The following is a 20,047-nucleotide window of genomic DNA, read 5'->3' as shown; positions in this document are numbered from 1 at the left end:
GCCAAACTAAGTTCTTTGATAAAAGAAAAGACATTATCTAAATTTATGACTATATGGAAACCACTTATAGAATTCTTGTATGAAACAGGGAAAAATGAACTGATGATTTGTGGTTTTGAAGATTAAGAAGCAAAAATAATAAGTTTACCCAGAAAGGAGATGTATTTCTGTTAATGTGATTTCAGAGTAATGTTGAAACTTCTAAATGTATCTTTCTGTCATAAAGAAAATTATTCCTTTCTAATTTTTCACAATTGTTATAACTTGATTCTTTCTCTCTCTTTTTCCTTATCTTTTTCTGTTTAAAAACTTTATTTTTTAAAAAAAAACCCACACATAATTCAGAACATTTTATTACAGTTGCCATTAGACAAGTAGTACTTGATAACAGTGAATCTCATTTTCCCACTTGTGCACATGCACCCACATACACATACAGACTTTGTGGTTTGCGCTTTGACACAGGATAATGGTGCAGAATGGATTGCAAACTCAACAGCAGTCAAAACATCCAGATGAAATACACCTTCTATGAGCCAACTCTGAAATATGAAAAGCAACAGAGCATGCCAGTCCATATGCCCTTTCCTCACACAAACTACATTCAAGTGAGTTTTAATTAAAACAGTTCATTGTTGCACTGTACTCACGATGCAGTAGTCGACATTGGAACATGCTCTTCCCCTGCTTTGGCGTACCAAAGCGATTAGACCACTTTAAGTGGCTTGTTATCAGGAGACAGTCTGGCTCAAGCGTATTGTGATTTCCCACTGCTGTCAACAACTCTTGAAAAGACTCTACCAGATTGGCGAAGGGAAAGAAAGAATTCTGTATGCTTGATATTTCCAAGTTTCCCTACTGCTTAAAGATTATTGTCTTGCTTATTATTATTCTATGACTATTCTATGTTTAGTTTCTGGAAGTTTAGATGGAACCATGCTGCTCATTAAGACATGTGCCAGAACCACTGGGTCAGACCAAAGAAAAATCAGACACACAAGATTTTCCAGCAGTAATGAGTATACCATTCATTTGTGGGTTAGTGAATCACCTCTCACTGTCTGTCTCTCATAATGATCTGGCCACCTGCCAAGCAGCCTTTAGCAAATCTGAGTCCCAGTGAAACCCTATTCTCTGTGACTGCATCAAAGACAGCTGACCCAATAATGAGAAGATAAAATGAGTTTTTAATAATAAAGGACAGGAATTTCATATATCTACTGCAATTTCTCTCTGAAGAAATCTACCTAAAATAATTGTAAAAATAACCCCAAAAAGCCAGAGCTTCAGAGAAGAGAAAGAAATGAAGCTGGAGAACTTTGCATAGGAGTAATGTATCTTCCTGTCCACAGAAGTCAGAAGTGAAGCATCTGTTTCACATGACTTCAAACAGTATAAACGTGCATTATAAATGGGATTATTTTTAATGACCGACTCTCAATAAAGCTTTCATCATCTAATAATGATGCAGAATGCCCACACTACTAAGAAATGGACATTTGCAAAATCTGCCACCATCCCAGAAAGTAACAACTATTACACAATAATAATTAATTTTGTAGTGTAAGAAGTTACATAACTTGCATTTATATCCCCCGATCATTTTTCTTGTATGAGCCAAAATAAGAGGCAGGGACCCTGAGATGAGGTTGGAAAGTTCTGAAGTATTTCAATTTTCAGGTTTACTAAAATAAATTAGCAGGCAAAATTAGCAATTTAAGTAGGTGGTTCACTGATGCAGTGAACTTTTTTCACTTTTTAAAAATGTATACTCAGAGCTGATGCTAGGCTTTCTGGTGCCCTAGGCAAATCACCCACTAGTGTCCCCCCATTATTAAAAAAAATATAGGGAAAATGAAGAGTGCCAAACTTTAAACTTTTCACATTTTTAATATACTGATTTTTAATTTTACTTTAAAAAAAAAATGTGATACGTTATTTAAAAATTGTGATAATAAGCGCTTGCTGGCCACAACAGGAAAGAGGGTGGCAGGATAGGATGAGGTGGGAGACCAAGTTGCACACTGGGGAGAGGGGGGTGGCTTGGCTTTGTTGAGAGCAGCTTGGTGGTGGGATAAGACAAGGTGACAGTGGTCAGGAGCCAGAGTCATGCGTCTGGAAGGGGGCACCCAGTGGTGCTCCCTAGGCCAGGAGGCACCCTAAGCAACTGCCTACTTTGCCTACTCCCACGCACCGGCCCTGTGTATACTTTTACAGGAGAAGGAACAGACCAATGGTATGCAAAGATGCATTCCGTCTCCAGGAGACACTGGATTTTGACTAAAAATTAGGAAGTGAAACAACAGATAAAATGGATGACAGATCGTGGAAATATAGCACATAATGAACAAACTTCTCTTACTATTTTCTGGATCAGACCATATGTTGATCAACTTATTCAAAATACTATATAGAAACAGAATCAATAGGCCAGATAACAATGATTATAATGAGAAGTAATTAATATTTTATTGGAATCATCCCAGTCTTTAATAACCAACATGAAATGGCTTAAACAGTATTTATAAAGTCTGAGATACCTTCTGCCCCATAGATCCTAGATAGAAGATTACCAGCTGTATGCCATTTTGTCTGCCTAAGAAGTACAGCATGCAAGAAACATGTGACCACAGACTACTTATTTAGCCAGGGAATTTAGCTGAGTGTCTTTCCCCTTTTGATCTAAGAATTCCATATGCCACTGGAAACTTACACCAAACCAAAATTCAGCTCTAGAAACACATAGACACACATATACACATCCCTTAGAAAAGAACAAAGACTAAGAACGCAACTTTGCCATATGCCAGAAAAGCATTTTAAAGGAGACACCCTCACCAAAGATGAAAATGTATCATGTGTCCTCTACTTGTGTCATTAAGCATGATGCCATAATTGGCAAGCTGCACATGTAACAGATATTATTAATGATACCAACTGAATCTGTGTAGCATTTATAAAGCCTTAAAGGAACTTGAACATTTTGTTTTAATTTTTTAAAACCCTTTTAATTCTGTATAACTGTTATATTTTGGGGTGCCACTGATACCATATCATGAGAATCATATGCCTACTCAAGGGTTATTTGACTCACAGGATTTTACTTAGGTGAGAAGAAAATAAATTCACTAGAATGTCCTGTTATTAAAGTTGCCAACTCTGCAGTGGGAGATTCCAAGATATTTGGGTGCAGAGCCTAGGGAGAGCCAAGTTTGGGGAGCAGAGGAAGCTCAGAATCCATCTTCTGAAGCTGCTATTTCCTTCCAGGGGAATTGTTTTCTGTTGTCTGGAGATCAGCTTTAGATGGCTAGGGTTGCCAGCCTCCAGGTGAGGCCTGGAGATCTCCCACTTTCACAACTGATTTCCAAATGGCAGAGATCAGCTCCCCTGAAGCAAATGGCTGCTTTGAAGGGCTGACTCTATGGCATTGTACCATGCTGAGGTCCCTCCCCTCCCCAAACCCCACCATCCCCTGGATCCACCCCCAAAGTCTCCAGGTATTTTCCAACACAGACCAGGCATCCCTATCCAGGTCCCACCTCAAGATTGATAACCCTGTATTTACTTGAAAGTGGGATTATAGCCATGAGCAAATGATTTAAGAGATAAGAAGAAGAAGAGATTGGATTTATACCCCGCCCTTCACTACTGAAAGGAGTCTCAGAGCGGTTTACAATCTCCTTTCCCTTCCCTTCCCACAACAGACACCCTGTGAGGTAGGTGAGGCTGAGAGAGCTCTGACAGAAACTGCTCTTGACAGGAACAGCTCTGTGAGAACTTGTGACTGACTCAAGGGCTCCATACTGTACTTTTTATTTCTATGCCAATAACGGGATTTGGATTTGGACTTACTCAAGGTCACATCAGCAGGTGCATGTGAGGAGTGGAGAATCAAACTTGGTTCTCACAGGTAAGAGTCCACACACTTAACCACCACACCAAACTTATCAAGTGTTAATAAATGGTGGATGGACGGACTCACAGGTATTGTCAAATGTCTGCCTAGAATTATATGGAAGTAATTGTAGCTGTATAGCTCTCTCCCTTTGACTGGAATGCTTGTTTGTTTGGGAAGTTCCCAATAGTGTGGAGAGAGCCCTATTCAAGCAGGGCTCTATACACAGGCTCCATGTAGACATTCAATTGCATCCATGTAGGTCAGGGTGGGATCTACTGCTGCAAATGTGCCTATTCCTACCCTTCCTATATTGTTCACTCACTCTCTGACTTGTGGAGTTATTTGTACAGTTCTCTAAATCCTGAACAGTGTATTCAGTTATTTCTGTTATGTTCTGCATTAAGTCCTACCAAAGGATACGATTTCTTCCTATTGCCCCCAGATATTAACTAAATCTATATAATTGTTTTTGTATCTCCAGTGTTTTTCTGAGGAATCTATGCATTTTTTAATGCACAGATTGAATGTAACACTGAATTCTGCTGTGGTCCAACTCTAAACATATATTTCTGTTTCTTCATTGAGGTCTCTGTATTTTTGCCCTAACTTCACTAAAGGCTATAAACTTTTATAACACACACAGAAATCAGAATTTAACAAAAGCAAATGTTCCCCAAGATCAGGGGTCCCCAACATTGTGCCCATCCATGGGCACCATGGTGCCCACTGATACCTTTCCTGGTAGCCACCAAGTGTTTTTAGGGAGTGGATGGGGCTTCTGCCCAGCAAGCTTCTGACTGGACACCGGAGATTTAATTGGTGGTGCAGATTTTTAAAAGCATTGTTTTGGAAGCAGCTCCACCACAGCAACAGGATTTTCACTGCATAGCCAAAAGCTATTTATTATTTTATTTTATTTTTATTTTATTTATATCCCACCCTCCCTGGTGAAGCAAGCTCAGGGCGGCTCACAATATAAAAATATAAAAACAACCAGTTAAAATCAATACAAAAGTAAGCTATGTGTATGCAGGAAAATATTTTTAATGATATGTTAATTTTAAAGGCCATCCTGTTAAACAGAGCTTCAGACTAGAATGCTGAAGAGCTACTACTAGAGTTATGCATAACCTCACTCTCTGACATTTGGTTTATTCCACCTCCTGTGACAGCCATTTTATGGTTGCGCCCACCACCTCATATCGGCATTCCAAAGGTGCCCACAGGCTTAAAATGTTGAGGATTTCTGCCCCCAAATAAATAATCTCTGTAGCTGCATTAGCACTGTAGAGAGAGATGGTCCCTAGATGTGGTTGATTAAATCCACAGATTAGGGCCATGAACAGAGGAGTGAGCTCTTTTTTAAAAAACCTGGGAGAATCCACAAGTTTGCAGAAAAATCTGAAATTGTAAAACAATAAAAAGGGATTTAAAAAAACAATAAAGGAGGATACAACAAAAAAGAGTATAAAAGGCCAAGATCTCAATTATTTCCTCATGCAATATTGACAGCCAGTTGAGATTGCCTAGACAACTCTGCCTCAACCAGCAGAGGCCAGGCTAGCTTTATCTCATCAGGTCTTGGATGCTAGGTAGCGTCAGCTCTGGGTAGCATTTGGATAGGAGACCACCAGGGAAGTTTAGAGTTGCTATGCAGAGGTAGACAATGGCAAACCATTTCTGAAAACCCCTGAAAATTTTATGGGGTTGCAGTAAATCAGCTGTGCCTTGACAGCAAAAAAGAGACAACTCTGGTAATCCAAAATGGCCACTGCAGCATTACTTCAACATTACAGGTGAATTGGGGGACAAAGAAATGGGCCAGCAAACAAAAAATGAAGATTAGAGGAGGGAGGAAAGAAAAATGGTATAAATGGGAGGAAATGAGGACTGGTAAGAGGAAGGGAGGGAGAGAATCAGGAAAAGGAGTAAAGCTGTGGGAGCTGTGATGGGAAGGGAAGGAAGGGAAATGGAAATTGGTTGGGGAGGATGAGGTTCCACCCACAATTTCTTGTTGGTCCACCATTGTTTTAAAATAACCGCAGTTTCCAAATACTTTTCAAAATGTAGCCCCAAGAGATGTCCACCAGTCAGGTATTTTCACATTTCCTGCTAAGAATCAGAAAGTAATGAGCCCATGTTTCCATTTATACCCAAGGCCATTAAGTCACCCAGATAAAATCTGATCCTTTCTCACTGTCTGGATTTGGTTCCAGATCACAGAACTTTCAAACAAAGACACTAATTGAGGCCTGTTGCATCTTTTTTTCCCAGTGGGGCCTCTCCTTCATCTTTCTCACAGATGCCTGAGTCAGCTGCCGGCTGCTCTCTCTCCTAGGGTTACTGGTTCAGCGCTTGCCTCCTCACCTTTCCATGAACTCTCCAGTATCAATCCCAATGAGCTGCTGCTACTGATCTATGCCACATGCTCAAGTTTTACCACTCCAACTAAATTGGGAGAAATAGAAATTATGCAAGAAATTATGGTTATCAATGGAACAAACTGGGATGATGCAAGCTTATTTCATGCAAAATAATATGGAAGACACCCCCTTATTTGAAAATAATTTTGGGCTAGTTAGATTACTAGAAATTTACCAAGGTGTTAGCTTTGACTTATTTAACCATGTTTTAACCTGGATATACAATTTATATGAACTTAAACATATCATGAACAAAATACATTTTAGACTCAAAATAACTTTTATTGTTCAATGAATCTTAGAATCATAAAGTTGGAAGGGATTTACAGGGTCATCTATTCCAACCCCCTGCACAATGCAGGAAATTCACAAATACCGCCCCCCCTCCCAAATTCACAGGATCCACATTGCTGTCAGATGGCCATCCAGCCTCTGTTTAAAAACCTCTAAAGGAGGAGAGCCCACCATCTCCCAAGGAAATCTGTTCCACTGATGAACCACTCTAATGGGCAGAAAGTTCTTCCTAATGTTGAGCCGGAAACTCTTTTGATTTAATTTCAACCCATTGGTTCTGGTCCTACCTTCTGAGGCCACAGAAAAGAATTCTGCACTATCCTCTATAAGATAGCCCTTCAAGTACTTGAAGATGGTGATCATATCACCTCTCAATCACCTCCTCTCGAGGCTAAACATGCCCAGTTTCTTCAATCTTTCGTCGTAGGACCAGTTACAGATCCACCTAGTGGTAACAGTATCCAAACCACATTTTACCAACTTGTCAATAAGGACAGTGTGTAGAACCTTATCAAAAGCCTTACTGAAATCAAGATAATGTCTACAGCATTCCCCTGATCCAGCAAGGTAGTCACTTTCCAAAAAAAGAGATCAGGTTAGTCTGACATGACTTGTTCTTGGGAAACCCATGCTGGCTCTTAGTAATCACAGCCATCCTTTCTAAATGTTCCAGGACTGACTGTTCGATGATTTGTTCTAAAACTTTCCCAGGTATAGACATCAAGCTGATGGGTCAGTAGTTACCCAGATCCTCTTTTTCCCACTTCTTGAAGTTGGGGACAACATTTCCCTGCCTCCAGTCTTCTGGCACCTCATCTGTTCTCCAAGAATTCTAAAAAATTAAGTCATCTGTAGCTGGTCTTATGTGTGGCAATACTGAATGCCACCGAGAACCAAGACAAACTTCAACATTAAACTCACAGAAGGGAATTAATTTGCTATCTCAAACAACGAAATGTGGAGGTTGGCTAGCTGAAGTGAGAGTTGCTTCTAGGGGTGTGCATTCAGCTGTATCCAAATATATATATCCAGAAGTATTTTAAGTCAAATACAGATCAGAGAATCTGACCAACTACTGGTATAGCTGATCCAGAATAAAGCCATTTTCAGGTATATTCAGCCATACCAAAGAGCTGGTGGTAGAGAGGTTTAAGGGGCTACAAAATAAACTTTCACTTCCCTAGGGCTCTTTCCTCTTAAGCCCAATGGCTTAATCGCTTTAGGGAGAGCTGTAGTGCCTTAGAGCCAATCATTGCAATGCTTTTGCAAATGGCATTGCATTGCAGGTACACAACTTGCAAGGTTGTTGGCTTCAAATGTGAAGTCCAACTATGTAACTACCTTGCTTTCCCCACCCATTTCCCAGAGAACAGAAGGGAGGGGGGAAGGAGCAGTTGTAATTTGGCAAATAGGATTTCAGGTTCTGGGAAACACTGCTCTGTAGCCAATCACAGAAGTTTGTTCTTTTTTGAAATTCTTCTGCGCATGGACAAAGAGCATAAAAGCAAGAGTCTGGCTGAGCTAGACTCCATTGCTGAGAGAGGTTTGGAAAGTGTGCACTGGCTTTGGCTTCAGGTGCTGCTCTGAGCCTGACTCCTGCTGCCTGAGAGATTCTCCTGTGGACTTTGGATCAGATCCTGCCTGCCTGAAGGAGAGAGAAGATAGTGAATGGGTTGACTGAACAAAATAAAAAAAACCCTTTTATTTCTTTATTGTTATTCTTTGGTTTTATTCTTAGGTTTTAGTTGCTTCTGGTTCTACGGCTTGCAGGCTTTCCCCTCATGTTGCCTCTTGACACTGGGATTCAGACGTTGACTACCTCTGAACATAGACATTCCCATTAGTCACCAAGGCTAGTAGCCACTGGTAGACCTATCTTCCATGAATTTGTCTAATCCCCTTTTAAAGTTGTCTCTGCCTGTGGCCATCCTCTGGCAGTCAATTCCACATTTCAATCTCTCTCTCTCTCTCTCGGCTTGGCTTCGCGAACGAAGATTTAAGAAGGGTTCAATAGTCCACGTCTGCTGCAGGCTCGCTGGTGGCTGACAAGACCAATGCGGGACAGGCAGATCCGGCCACAGTGGCTGCAGGGAAAAGTCTGATTTAGGGTTGGTCCTGTAGCAGTGCGATTCTTCTTCAATCTCCTTTTGTCCTCAAGACCAGCTATGCATGCGTTCTCAAAGGAAGAGACAGCCTGGTGGATGGTGTGCCTCCATGCTTTGCGATCTGAGACTAGGTCAGACCACTGGTGATGGTTGATGCGACAGGTGCCAAGGGATTTCTTCAAGGAGTCCTTGTACCTCTTCTTTGGTGCCCCTCTATTTCGATGGCCGGTTGAGAGTTCGCCATACAGGGCAATCTTGGGAAGGCGGTGGTTTTCCATCCTAGAAATATGTCCTGCCCAACGCAGCTGCGTCTTCAACAGCAGTGCCTCGATGCTGGTAACCTCCGCCCGCTTGAGAACTTCAGTGTTGGTCACAAAGTCACTCCAGTGGATGTTGAGGATGGTGCGAAGGCAGCGCTGATGAAAGCGCTCGAGGAGTCTCAGGTGATGACGGTATAAAACCCACGATTCGGAGCCGTAGATGAGGGTTATCGTCACAACCGCTTTGTAAACATTGATCTTTGTGCCTTTTTTCAGATGCTTGTTGCTCCACACTCTTTTGTGCAGTCGGCCAAAGGCACGGTTTGCCTTTGCCAGCCTGTTGTCAATCTCCTTGTCGATCTTAGCATCTGAGGAGATGATGCACCCCAGGTAGCTGAACTGCTGGACTGTCTTCAGAACTGATTCACCCACAGTGATGCAGGGAGGGTGATAATCTTCCTGGGGTGCAGGCTGGTGGAGAACTTCTGTCTTCTTCAGACTAACTTCTAGGCCGAATAGCTTGGCAGCCTCTGCAAAGCAGGACGTCATATGCTGCAGAGCTGATACTGAGTGGGAGACGAGTGCAGCATCATCAGCAAACAGTAGCTCTCGGATGAGTTTTTCCATTGTCTTGGAGTGGGCCTTTAGTCGCCTCAGGTTGAACAGGCTGCCATCGGTGCGATAGCGGATGTAGACACCATCGTCATCATCTAGATCTACTGCGGCTCTTTGAAGCATCATGCTAAAGAAGATCGTAAAGAGAGTAGGCGCGAGAACGCAGCCTTGCTTTACACCTGTGCCTATTGGGAAGGGCTCTGAGAGGTCGTTGCAGTGTCTGACTTGGCCTCGCTGGTCTTCGTGTAGCTGGATGATCATGCTGAGGAACCTTGGGGGACATCCTAAACGTTCCAAGATTTGCCACAGGCCTTTCCTGCTAATGGTATCGAAAGCTTTGGTAAGGTCGACAAAAGTCACATACAGAGCCTTGTTCTGTTCCCTGCATTTCTCTTGGAGCTGCCTGAGAACAAATACCATGTCGGTGGTGCTCCTGTTAGCTCTGAAGCCGCACTGGCTCTCTGGGAGGAGTTCTTCTGCAATGGTGGGCACCAGTCTGTTCAGGAGTATTCTGGCAAGGATTTTGCCTGCGATGGAGAGCAGGGTTATCCCCCGGTAGTTGGAGCAATCTGACTTTTCCCCTTTGTTCTTGTATAGGGTGATGATGATTGCATCGCGAAAGTCCTGTGGTAATTTGCCTTGTTCCCAGCAGGTGACAAGTACTTTGTGAAGTGAGCTATGTAGTACTGTGCCCCCATGCTTCCAGATCTCTGGTGGAATTCCATCAACTCCTGCTGCCTTGCCACTTTTCAGTTGCTTGATGGCTTTAACAGTCTCTTCTAGAGTGGGGATCTCATCCAACTCTGTTTTCACTGGTTGAAGTGGGGTGAGGTGGATTGCTGAATCTTGAACTACGCGGTTGGCACTGAAGAGGACCTGAAAATACTCCGACCACCGGTTCAATATGGATGCCTTGTCGGTGAGGAGCACTTGGCCGTCTGCACTACGCAAGGGACTCTGAGTCTGATATGATGGACCATATACTGCCTTCAGGGCTTCGTGGAACCCTCTTAAATCACCAGTGTCTGCACACAGCTGGGTTCTCTCAGCAAGCTTGGTCCACCACTCGTTCTGAATGTCTCGAAGCTTGCGCTGGAGGTTGCTACATACAGCGCGAAAGGTTGCTTTTTTCCCAGGACAGGAGGGCTGAGCAAGATGTGCTTGGTAGGCAGATCTCTTTTTCACCAGTAAATCTTGGATCTCTTGATTGTTCTCATCAAACCAGTCCTTGTTCTTCCTTGTGGAGAACCCGAGGACTTCTTCAGAGATCTGCAGGACGGTAGTTTTTAGGTGTTCCCAGAGTGCTTCTGGAGAAGGGTCTGTGGGGCAACTGGGGTCCTCAATTCTTGACTGGAGTTTTGCCTGGAAGGCAGCTTTAACTTCGGCTGACTGGAGACTGCCAACCTGAAACTTCCTCCGAGGGATACCTCCTCTCCTGGGTGTGGGTTTAAAGTGAAGACGGAGATTGCAGCGTACAAGACGATGATCCGTATGACATTCTGCACTGAGCATTACTCGGGTGTGTAAGACATCTCGAAGGTCTCTCTGGTGCACCAGAATGTAGTCGATAAGGTGCCAGTGCTTGGACCGTGGGTGCATCCAGGTTGTCTTCAGACTGTTCTTCTGCTGGAAGATAGTGTTGGTGATGGTGAGCTGATGCTCCATGCAGAATTCTAGCAGGAGGCGCCCGTTGTCATTGCAGTTGCCAATGCCGTGTTTGCCAAGTACTCCTTTCCAGGCTTCCGAGTCTTTACCTACTCTGGCATTGAAGTCGCCAAGGATGATCACCTTGTCCTCTGTAGGGGTCTTCCGTACGAGGTTGTGTAGATCAGCATAGAACTTGTTCTTTTCTGCAGGATCTGCTTGAAGGGTTGGGGCATACACACTGAAGAGTGTTGCATGTTGCTTGTTTTGAAGTGGGAGGCGCATGGACATGATGCGATCTGAGTGACCTGTTGGCAGGTTTTCGAGTTTGGAGGCAATGGAGTTCCTGACCATGAAGCCAACGCCAGAAAGGCGGCTCTCAGCCTTTGACTTACCCGACCAGTAGAGGGTATAGCCAGCACCATGTTCTTGAAGACTACCTTCCTCAGGGAAACGGACCTCACTGAGAGCTGCTATGTCGATATTCAACCTGAGAAGTTCGTGGGCAACTAGAGCAGAGCGTCGTTCAGGGCGACCACTGTCTACTGTGTCAAGCATGGTTCTGATGTTCTAACACGCAAGCTTTAGTCTTTGCACACTTTGTGAGGCAGGTGCATGCCTTTTCTTTGTTGTTATTTTTTGACCGCAAGTAAGGATGCCCGTTGACCGCGGCTAGCCAACTGGGGTGGAGGAGACGAGCTTTGTTTAGGCCACCTTTTCTAGGCCCCTCTCCGTGTGGAGCAAGCAGTGCTGTCCCTAGATAAGGCTGCTTGGTCGTTCAGGGTGCTGCCGAAAAATGCTTTCGTCTCCGGGTTAGCATCAGGCAACCAATACCCTGAACCGCCTACATGCAGGATCGGGACTGCGGCTTCCAGTGGCACCTTCCACCTGCCGTTTCGCCCCTTGCCCATCGCTGCAGGACTTGATGCGTTGTGGGTTGTGTATGTGGATATGCCCTTCAGGCCTGCGCAGAGGAATTTTTTAGGTGAAGCCCAGTGTGCGCGGTACTGGCTCCACCCTTTCACCTGGGGGTCATCTGCCATGGCCCAGTAAGCCGGGACGCCGGCAGCGAGTCCTCCAGGTGGTAGGTGTTACATTAACAAGCTCTATCTGCCCGGGTTTGATGTTAGAGTTTTCCTTCTCGTAGGCTGGCGAGGTTGGTGGGCCCAGCCTGCCCATCCGGTTATACCGCCAGACAATTCGGTCGCACCATGACGTAGCAAACTCTGTGAAAAACGGGGGGGACCATCGAGAAGGTGTTGCTACGGATGCAGTAATGCAGGAGAGGCCATTGCAGTGACCATCTGCCAGGCATAGCCAGACAGTGACCACGCGGCGTTCACTACACCGGGAGAGGAGAGGCTATGTATTGCGCATACACTTTCCCTGGGGGGGGGGTAGGATACCCAGAGGGAGCCCCCCCCCCACCCCTCCATTCAATCACTCTCTGTGTAAATAAATATCTCATTTTGTCTGTCCTGAATCTACTATCCATCAGCTTCCCAGTTTCTCACCCTTTCCCAGCATAGTAGCTTCTTCTGGAACAAGCAGAAAGAAAGTCATGTCTTGAACCCTGAAGAAAAGCAAACTGCAGGATTCTCACAGAAGAGGGGGCACAGATGGCCTCACTTTACAGCATATGACTCCAGGAATATGCCACTGGTCTGTGTATAGGTGACTCAGCAGGGAACTGAGGGGCTATACCAGCCGGTTCAGGTTAGCTCTCTGCATTTTGTTCTACTGGTGCCAACCTAAGCAAAATAACTCTCTTTTAAATTCATAGACTTCAGTGAAATATAAAAGGTATAACTTTCCTTAGGACTGCATGGCAAATCTATTATCATTTATAGAATATTTTGTCCATAGAAAGGGTTGCCAGCTCCAGGTTGGGAAATAACTAGAAATTTTGGGGAGAGTCTGAGGAGGGACTTCAGTGGGATATAAGGCCATCGTCCACCTTTCAAAGCAACCTTTTTCTCCAGGTGAACTGACTTCTGCCACGGGGAGATCAGTTGTAATTGCAGGAAATCTCCAGCCACCATGTGGGGGCTGGCAACCCTACAACAGGGAAGCACAGATGTCCCACACGCTGAAACATGATTACAAGCAGAAGACTCTTGTTTTCCAGGTACATAGAGAAGGTTTAGTAATTTACTCTTCTTGCTTTTAAATGAATAATCCTAATAATGTTAGAGGTCCTCAGTTCACCACTTGATCGCACATAGGTTTCTTGAAGTGTTTTGATGGTAGTTAAACTCAGCATAGGCTGCCGCCTTTAAATATGGCTCTCTATTACAGATTCTGACCACAACCAGTTTACAGCAATGACCAAGTGCTGGGCAGAAAAACAAGTCCTGCCTCCTTCCTATTCCAGTGAATAAGGAATGACCACTGAAAATAACCATCCCAACATTAGAGCACTTTGTGTACTCTAGTTGCTAGTGGCAATGGAAGGGCAGCAGGAAGGGTCAACTGTTATCCTTGCTCTCACCTTGCTTCTACGGAGGAGAATATGTTTTCAGTGGGATGCTTAGTTAAGACATGCCATTCATTTGCTGTTTTTAAGATAATGGGTGAACCAACATACTGCTTGTTCTTGCCTTTTAGTCCTCCAGCTCTAAATTTCTCACTGTACCTTGCCTTGATCAATTATGCTCAGCAAATTACTCCAGAATGGTGACAAGTATCTTGAGAGTGGGAGGCAGAGAGGAAGTTCCAAAAGAACCTCAGCATTATTCCAGTGTTGGATGGACATTCAACAAATATGGCCCAATCATCCCTGGGTCATTTGTATGTGGTGGTAACTTGCACAGTGGTTAGAAGCACTTGCAGGACCAATACGGACAGTACAGTCTGAATGTGAACATGGTTCATGTCACATGTTGTCTGAGCTTCTAAGTTGTGTCTCATCATTGTAACAGCTTCTTAAAGGCAGACCTACGACAATTCTTACAGCATTATATCTGAAGCTGTAATATTACATACAAAGGAGTCATCGAGACTCCTGTACACACCAGTAGGGTGAAGTTTCTGAATAAAGAAGATATTGGATTTATATCCCACCCTCCATTCCAAAGAGTCTCAGAGCGGCTCACAATCTCCTTTACCTTCCTCCCCCACAACAGACACCCTGTGAGGTGGGTGGGGCTGGAGAGGGCTCTCACAGCAGCTGCCCTTTCAAGGACAACCTCTGCCAGAGCTAGGGCTGACCCAAGGCCATTGCAGCAGGTGCAAGTGGAGGAGTGGGGAATCAAACCCGGTTCTCCCAGATAAGAGTCAGCACGCTTAACCACTACACCAAACTGGCTCTCTTCTTTGCAGCAGTATTTGTACCCTACCACTTTAGTCACATTGCTCAAAAAATCCAGATTCTACTGTATTATAGTCTGTGCATGCAAAATTAAGCCATGCATATGTAAATATGCCTGATATACAAATTTTAAAATAATTAGAGAATTGGATTATTCTAGACACACAAGTTAGTGTATTTTAGAGCTAAAGCCATCTTGGTGAAATTTAATTTTCTTTCTCTGGGAAAGTAATTCAGGCACCAGTATTATTAAAGCACTAAAAATAAAGCAGTGGGAAGAGGACCTGAAGACAAATCTCCTGCAGAGAAAAGATGGTGCAGCTAATTTGCGTGCTATCTCCTTTTGTCCTCCAATTAATGCTGTGATCTCTTGTAAGTTTTTTTGACACTGAATCAGAATGTTCATTTCTCATAAGCATATACACACATACGCGCACACACGCACACAGAGAGCCTCTTGTAAACTACTGTTCTAGCAAGCCTGGGCTGTTTCTCCTTTTGGAATTGCTTCTTCCTGTTCTCCCTTGATTGCTACTCTGATCAATGAAGGAGCTGCCATATTGCAACACTTTAAATTCCACTATGCAGATTTGCTCCAACAATAGAGACTGAAGCAGGAATGGCTAAAACCACTAAGGCCTACCAATTTATGCACTGCCGGGAAGCATACCAGAGTGTGCAGTGCCAACCAGGGCTATGTGTGCAGTGCCAACCAGGGCGCTTGCTCTACAGTTATGGGCTGGGAAATAATATTTCACATCCCTCTAAACAGCTTTGGAGATGTAGAAAGAAAAGCCCTTCTTAGAGATCCACTAACCATGTGACTATTTGACTGCTTCCTAGATTCTTCCAAGGCTCATAAGGATGCCGAATGAACAGCTGGCAGTAACATGACCTGCCTTCTCCAAGAACTTGGTGACTGTAGTGTGGAGAAATTTTTGGGACCTGATCAAACTCTCTCTGCTGGCGCCATGAAACACATGTAAATCCTGACTGTTCTGGCAGTCAGGGAGTAGATGGAAGGAGGGTGTTTGTGTGTCGGTGTGCTATCCTTGCCCTGCCAAGCTCTCTCCCCTAGCACCACTGGTGACCTTGCCTAAAAAAAGAAAAGGACATGCAGCTTTCACTTGTTAAAGCCTATTCCTTACTTTCATTACCTACTGTTGTGGTGACACATGTCTTACATGTGCTGTGACTCTGCTGTCATCACAGCACTCAGAGCTAAATAGCTAGAAACAGGGCCACAGGAACAGGGGGCAGAAAGAGGACAGCATGAATGACAGTGGGAACAACTGTGTGTGTTTTTTGTTAAAAGCAGCCTTGAAAGTCTTCAAAGGTTTTTTAATATTGAGGTCAAGTCTGAGAAATGTTAGCCATTCCAAAAAAGGGGGGTGAAGTAGAGGGGAAAGAGCTGGAACATATTTCTACAGAGAAGACAATGCAGGGCCAGTGTTTCTCTATTTCGTCCCCTAAATACATGCCCATCAGGTCAGGTGCAGATTTCAATAAATGGGACATACAGATGTATGTTCTCTTCCAGCTATGTAGCTCCTTTATTATATGATTTGCCATTACGTGTCCATCAAAAGCTTTTAACAAGAGGTGCCAGCAGGGACTCTTGAATCATGAAAGCAAAGACTTCAGACGCAGATTTTATTTATTTATTCTTTCTCCACATTTCTACCCAATGAAGACCCAAAGTCTCCCTCCTCACAACAACAACCATGGGTTGGATTCAGTCCACTTTTTACCCACCCATTTACACCTATTTCTCTTCCTTCCCAATTCACAGGGCTTTTTTTTTTTTTTTTTTTTGGCATTTGAGTTCCATAAGCCCCATCAATTGCCTTTCTGAGCATCAAAGGTGACCCCCTTCCTCCCTTTTTCCCCAGTGGAAAACCTGTTTGGATGCAGCCTCCTGTGAGGCAGGTTAGGCTGAAAGTGTGTGACTGTCCCCAGGTCACCCAGTGAGCTTCATGGAAGAGCAAAGATTCAGACTTGGGTCTCCCAGACCCTTATCCAGAACTCTCACTGCTACACTGCGCTGATTCTTAACTTGGGGGGTGTTACTTTTCTTTAAAAGCTTCCCATGACAAAGCTAAAATTAGGCAGTAGCTAGGATCAAAGTCACACATGTAGAACAATATATACATATGTGTACACAGTCCACACTGAAAGATCCTGGGATTCAGTTTCTGTTGTGATTTTTGCTTCCTTTTTGAGGTCACACACACTGTAAAATAAGACTCTCGAGTTCTATAGTATTTGTGGAACTGTCACACATTTAAGTAAGCTCTGTAAGGCAGTTGTGTTCAAGAAAAGGGGACCTGAATTGGAACAGGGCCATCTCCCAGCATCTAGCTGGGTCTCCTAAAAGTCTGCCTGAAGACCTATTCATGACTATTCAGACAAAGCACAAGACAGCTCTAGTGCAAACTCATCTTCATTTCTTCTGAATTAGTGGTAATTGTCAATCCCTGTGGGTCCAGGAGGGACTTATGAAACTCAATTTTAATCTCTCCCCCCCTCCTCCAAAAAAAGAAGAAAAGATGCTTCTCTTTGTTTTGAGTGTTTACTGAGTGCCTTTGTTACATGATACTAGAAGGCCAACAACAATCAATTAGATGAAGTATGAGAGCAGATAAGTCAGCTGCCATTAAAATCTTCCTTACTGAGTTATCTCTTCCATAGGCACTGGGAAGCTGACCCCCTTTTCACCTGTTACTATGAAGACACAATTTCATGCCTCCCTATAGATAGAGGGGTAGCATTAGCTGAGAAGCAGCTGTCAAAGTCTGAGGTTTCTAGTTTAGAAAGGGCTTCTGTCCCAACTGCGACTGCTAGCTTTTAGTATGCAAAGGATTTAAAACTCAGGACCAATCATGCTTGACATCTGTTCTGTTAAAAATTTGTCAAAAGTGAAAAAAAATGTTTGTTACATCACTGCAAAGTATATGCATAAGGGGAAAAAAAACAATGGTTAAAGCAGGAAAAAGTGTCCATTGTTCTGTCCAGTTGGATACAGAATATTTTTAGGCTTTGATGATGTCATCCTTTGTCATTTGAAACAAAGACTGTATCATGAGCCCTCAGCCCTGAAGGGCTGCTTCCCAAATGCACAGCCCACCAGACGTTCCTGCTGTGTTCCCAAGCAAGCACAACTAAAACTGCAATCTGCACTCAAACAAAAGCTTGTTCATGAACGTGTAGGATTTTTCTCAGAAGCAAGGAAGCAAATCCCTGCATTTCCTCTGTTTCTGCCTCTTCCAAGCCAGATTTTTTAAAAAAGCTCCAAGATTTATAGACTAAACAAAACAGTGCCTATACTAATCAGCACTGCCATTGAGTTAAGGACAATGAAAGCGAACAGCATGGTGCACTCTGTAAAAATATCATCCAAGCAACTGCAGTGACTGAGCATTTTCCTTCCAAGACTGTTACTTACATTGGAAGAAGAACAGGCAGTGCTAGCACTGATCAGCCGCTGTCTTTCACTGTTTCGCAATCCACAGCATCCACATCCAGGCCAGACTATTATGCCATTTCTTCCATTGGAGGTTTGTATTGGACTGCCTCTGCAACCTGAGAGGAGAGCATGCCTTTTGTGAAATCAGCTGTTTTCACAGAGCCACGCATGATCACTGCTGCAGCCCCATCCAAACTAGTTCAATGCAGCAAAGGCTCTAGCTCCCCCTTCCTCTGGCTCTCTTCCTTTCGCCTTTATTTTTAAAGGGATATGGTCTCAAGGAGATCAGGACAAAACACACCCATTCCTTTAATGCTGCAAAGATAGGAAGGACATAATGAAAACAATAGTGCTAACAGTTTAAAGCTAATTATTCCATCTGTATTGACACATCCCATTATAACCAAGTGAAAGACTTTTTTTAAAGCGGAGGAATGGTTTTGTACTAATCGTGATGGGGGGGAGAGAGATTTCTCAGAGTAATCTTTTTCTGCAGAGATGACAAAGCATGGCAAATCAATTTAAGAGTTTTGAGATTTCACGTGTTTCAGAAGGTGTTGCTCGATGCAAGGATTTGTAAAGGACAAATATAAAAAATATTACACTGTTAAAATTCAACCTCTCATACACCAGTGGTAAATGAAATACAAAAGTATCAGAATATCTCAATTGTAAGAATGAGTTTTCAGCATGGCAAGTGCAATTTTTTTGCTTTAATTAAGGGGGAAAGGCACACTGAAGCTCTTAAGACCTAAGATTTTCTCCTTCTCTGGAGTCAAGATTTCCTCTTATGTCATTTATTCCTGCACCTAGATTCCACAGAACATCTAGAGAGTTTTGCAAGGGGTATTTCTTCCTCAGGAGGGAAGGTGGTATGGCATAGCCCAGTGTCATCATCAGATCGCAGAAGCTAAGCAGGGATGGTACTTGGGTGGAAGACCATCAAGAAAAACTGCACAGAGGAAAACAATGGCAAATCATCCCTGCTTGTCACTTGCCTTGAAAACCACTTGATGGGGTCTCCGTAAGTCAGCACTTACATACCAATTTCTGCTTCATTTGATTGCCCAGTGGGATATCTCTTGCAAGAGCTCCTGCTGTCAAGGGACATCAGCCTCCTGCACTGACTCAGCTGGAGGATCAGCCTCTATTTAGGCCTGCTGCTCAGGCCAGGAGGGCATCCTCACTTCAGGTGTCTCCCCTGATAAGGCAGTCCCCCCCCCCCACTCATGGGCAAGGGAGGATAGCCTTCTGGCCCTGTGCAGAATTCCTTCACAGAACGATCATGAGGAAGGCAAAAATAAAAATGATAAAACATGTTAACGGTTCTGCATGATAATATCAGGCATTAGTATTACCTTAATTAATTAATCAACAGAATGGCATTGGTATACATGTTGCTTAAGAACATAAGAGAAGCCATGTTGGATCAGGCCAATGGCCCATCCCGTCCAACACTCTGTGTCACACAGTGGCCAATATATATATACACACACACACACACACTGTGGCTAATAGCCACTGATGGACCTCTGCTCCATATTTTTTTCTAACCCCCTCTTGAAGCTGGTTATGCTTGTAGCCGCCATCACCTCCTGTGGCAGTGATTCCACATGGTAATCACCCTTTGGGTGAAGAAGTACTTCCTTCTATCCATTTTAACCTGACTGCTCAGCACTTTCATTGAATGCCCACGAGTTCTTGTATTGTGAGAAAGGGAGAAAAGGACTTCTTTCTCTACTTTCTCCATCCTAAGCATAATCTTGTAAACCTCTATCATGTCATCCCGCAGTCAACGTTTCTCCAAGCTAAGAGCCCCAAGCGTTTTAACCGTTCTTCATAGAGAAAGTGTTCCAAACCTTTAATCATTCTAGTTACCCTTTTCTGCACTTTTTCCAATGCCATAATATTCTTTTTGAGGTGCGGTGACCAGAACTGTACACAGTATTCCAAATGAGACCGCACCATCAATTTACACAGGGGCATTATAATACTGGCTGATTTGTTTTCAGTTCCTTTCCTAATAATTCCC

General features: G+C 43.6%; 1 protein-coding gene across 1 annotated transcript in view; it reads right to left on the bottom strand.

Moving 5' to 3' along the window:
* SACS (sacsin molecular chaperone) overlaps window positions 1-18,226 on the bottom strand; it is a 75,525-nt gene extending 57,299 nt beyond the window's left edge. Inside the window, exon 1 of the mRNA XM_060234788.1 lies at window positions 17,995-18,226. Coding sequence (XP_060090771.1) covers window positions 17,995-17,996 — 2 coding nt within the window. The 5' untranslated portion in view covers window positions 17,997-18,226. The remainder of the gene's footprint in view (window positions 1-17,994) is intronic.
* Window positions 18,227-20,047: the final 1,821 nt, after the last annotated feature.

This window comes from Heteronotia binoei, chromosome 3 (genome assembly GCF_032191835.1).
Source record: "Heteronotia binoei isolate CCM8104 ecotype False Entrance Well chromosome 3, APGP_CSIRO_Hbin_v1, whole genome shotgun sequence".
NCBI lineage: Eukaryota > Metazoa > Chordata > Lepidosauria > Squamata > Gekkonidae > Heteronotia > Heteronotia binoei.
This window is presented reverse-complemented; position numbering and strand designations above follow the sequence as displayed.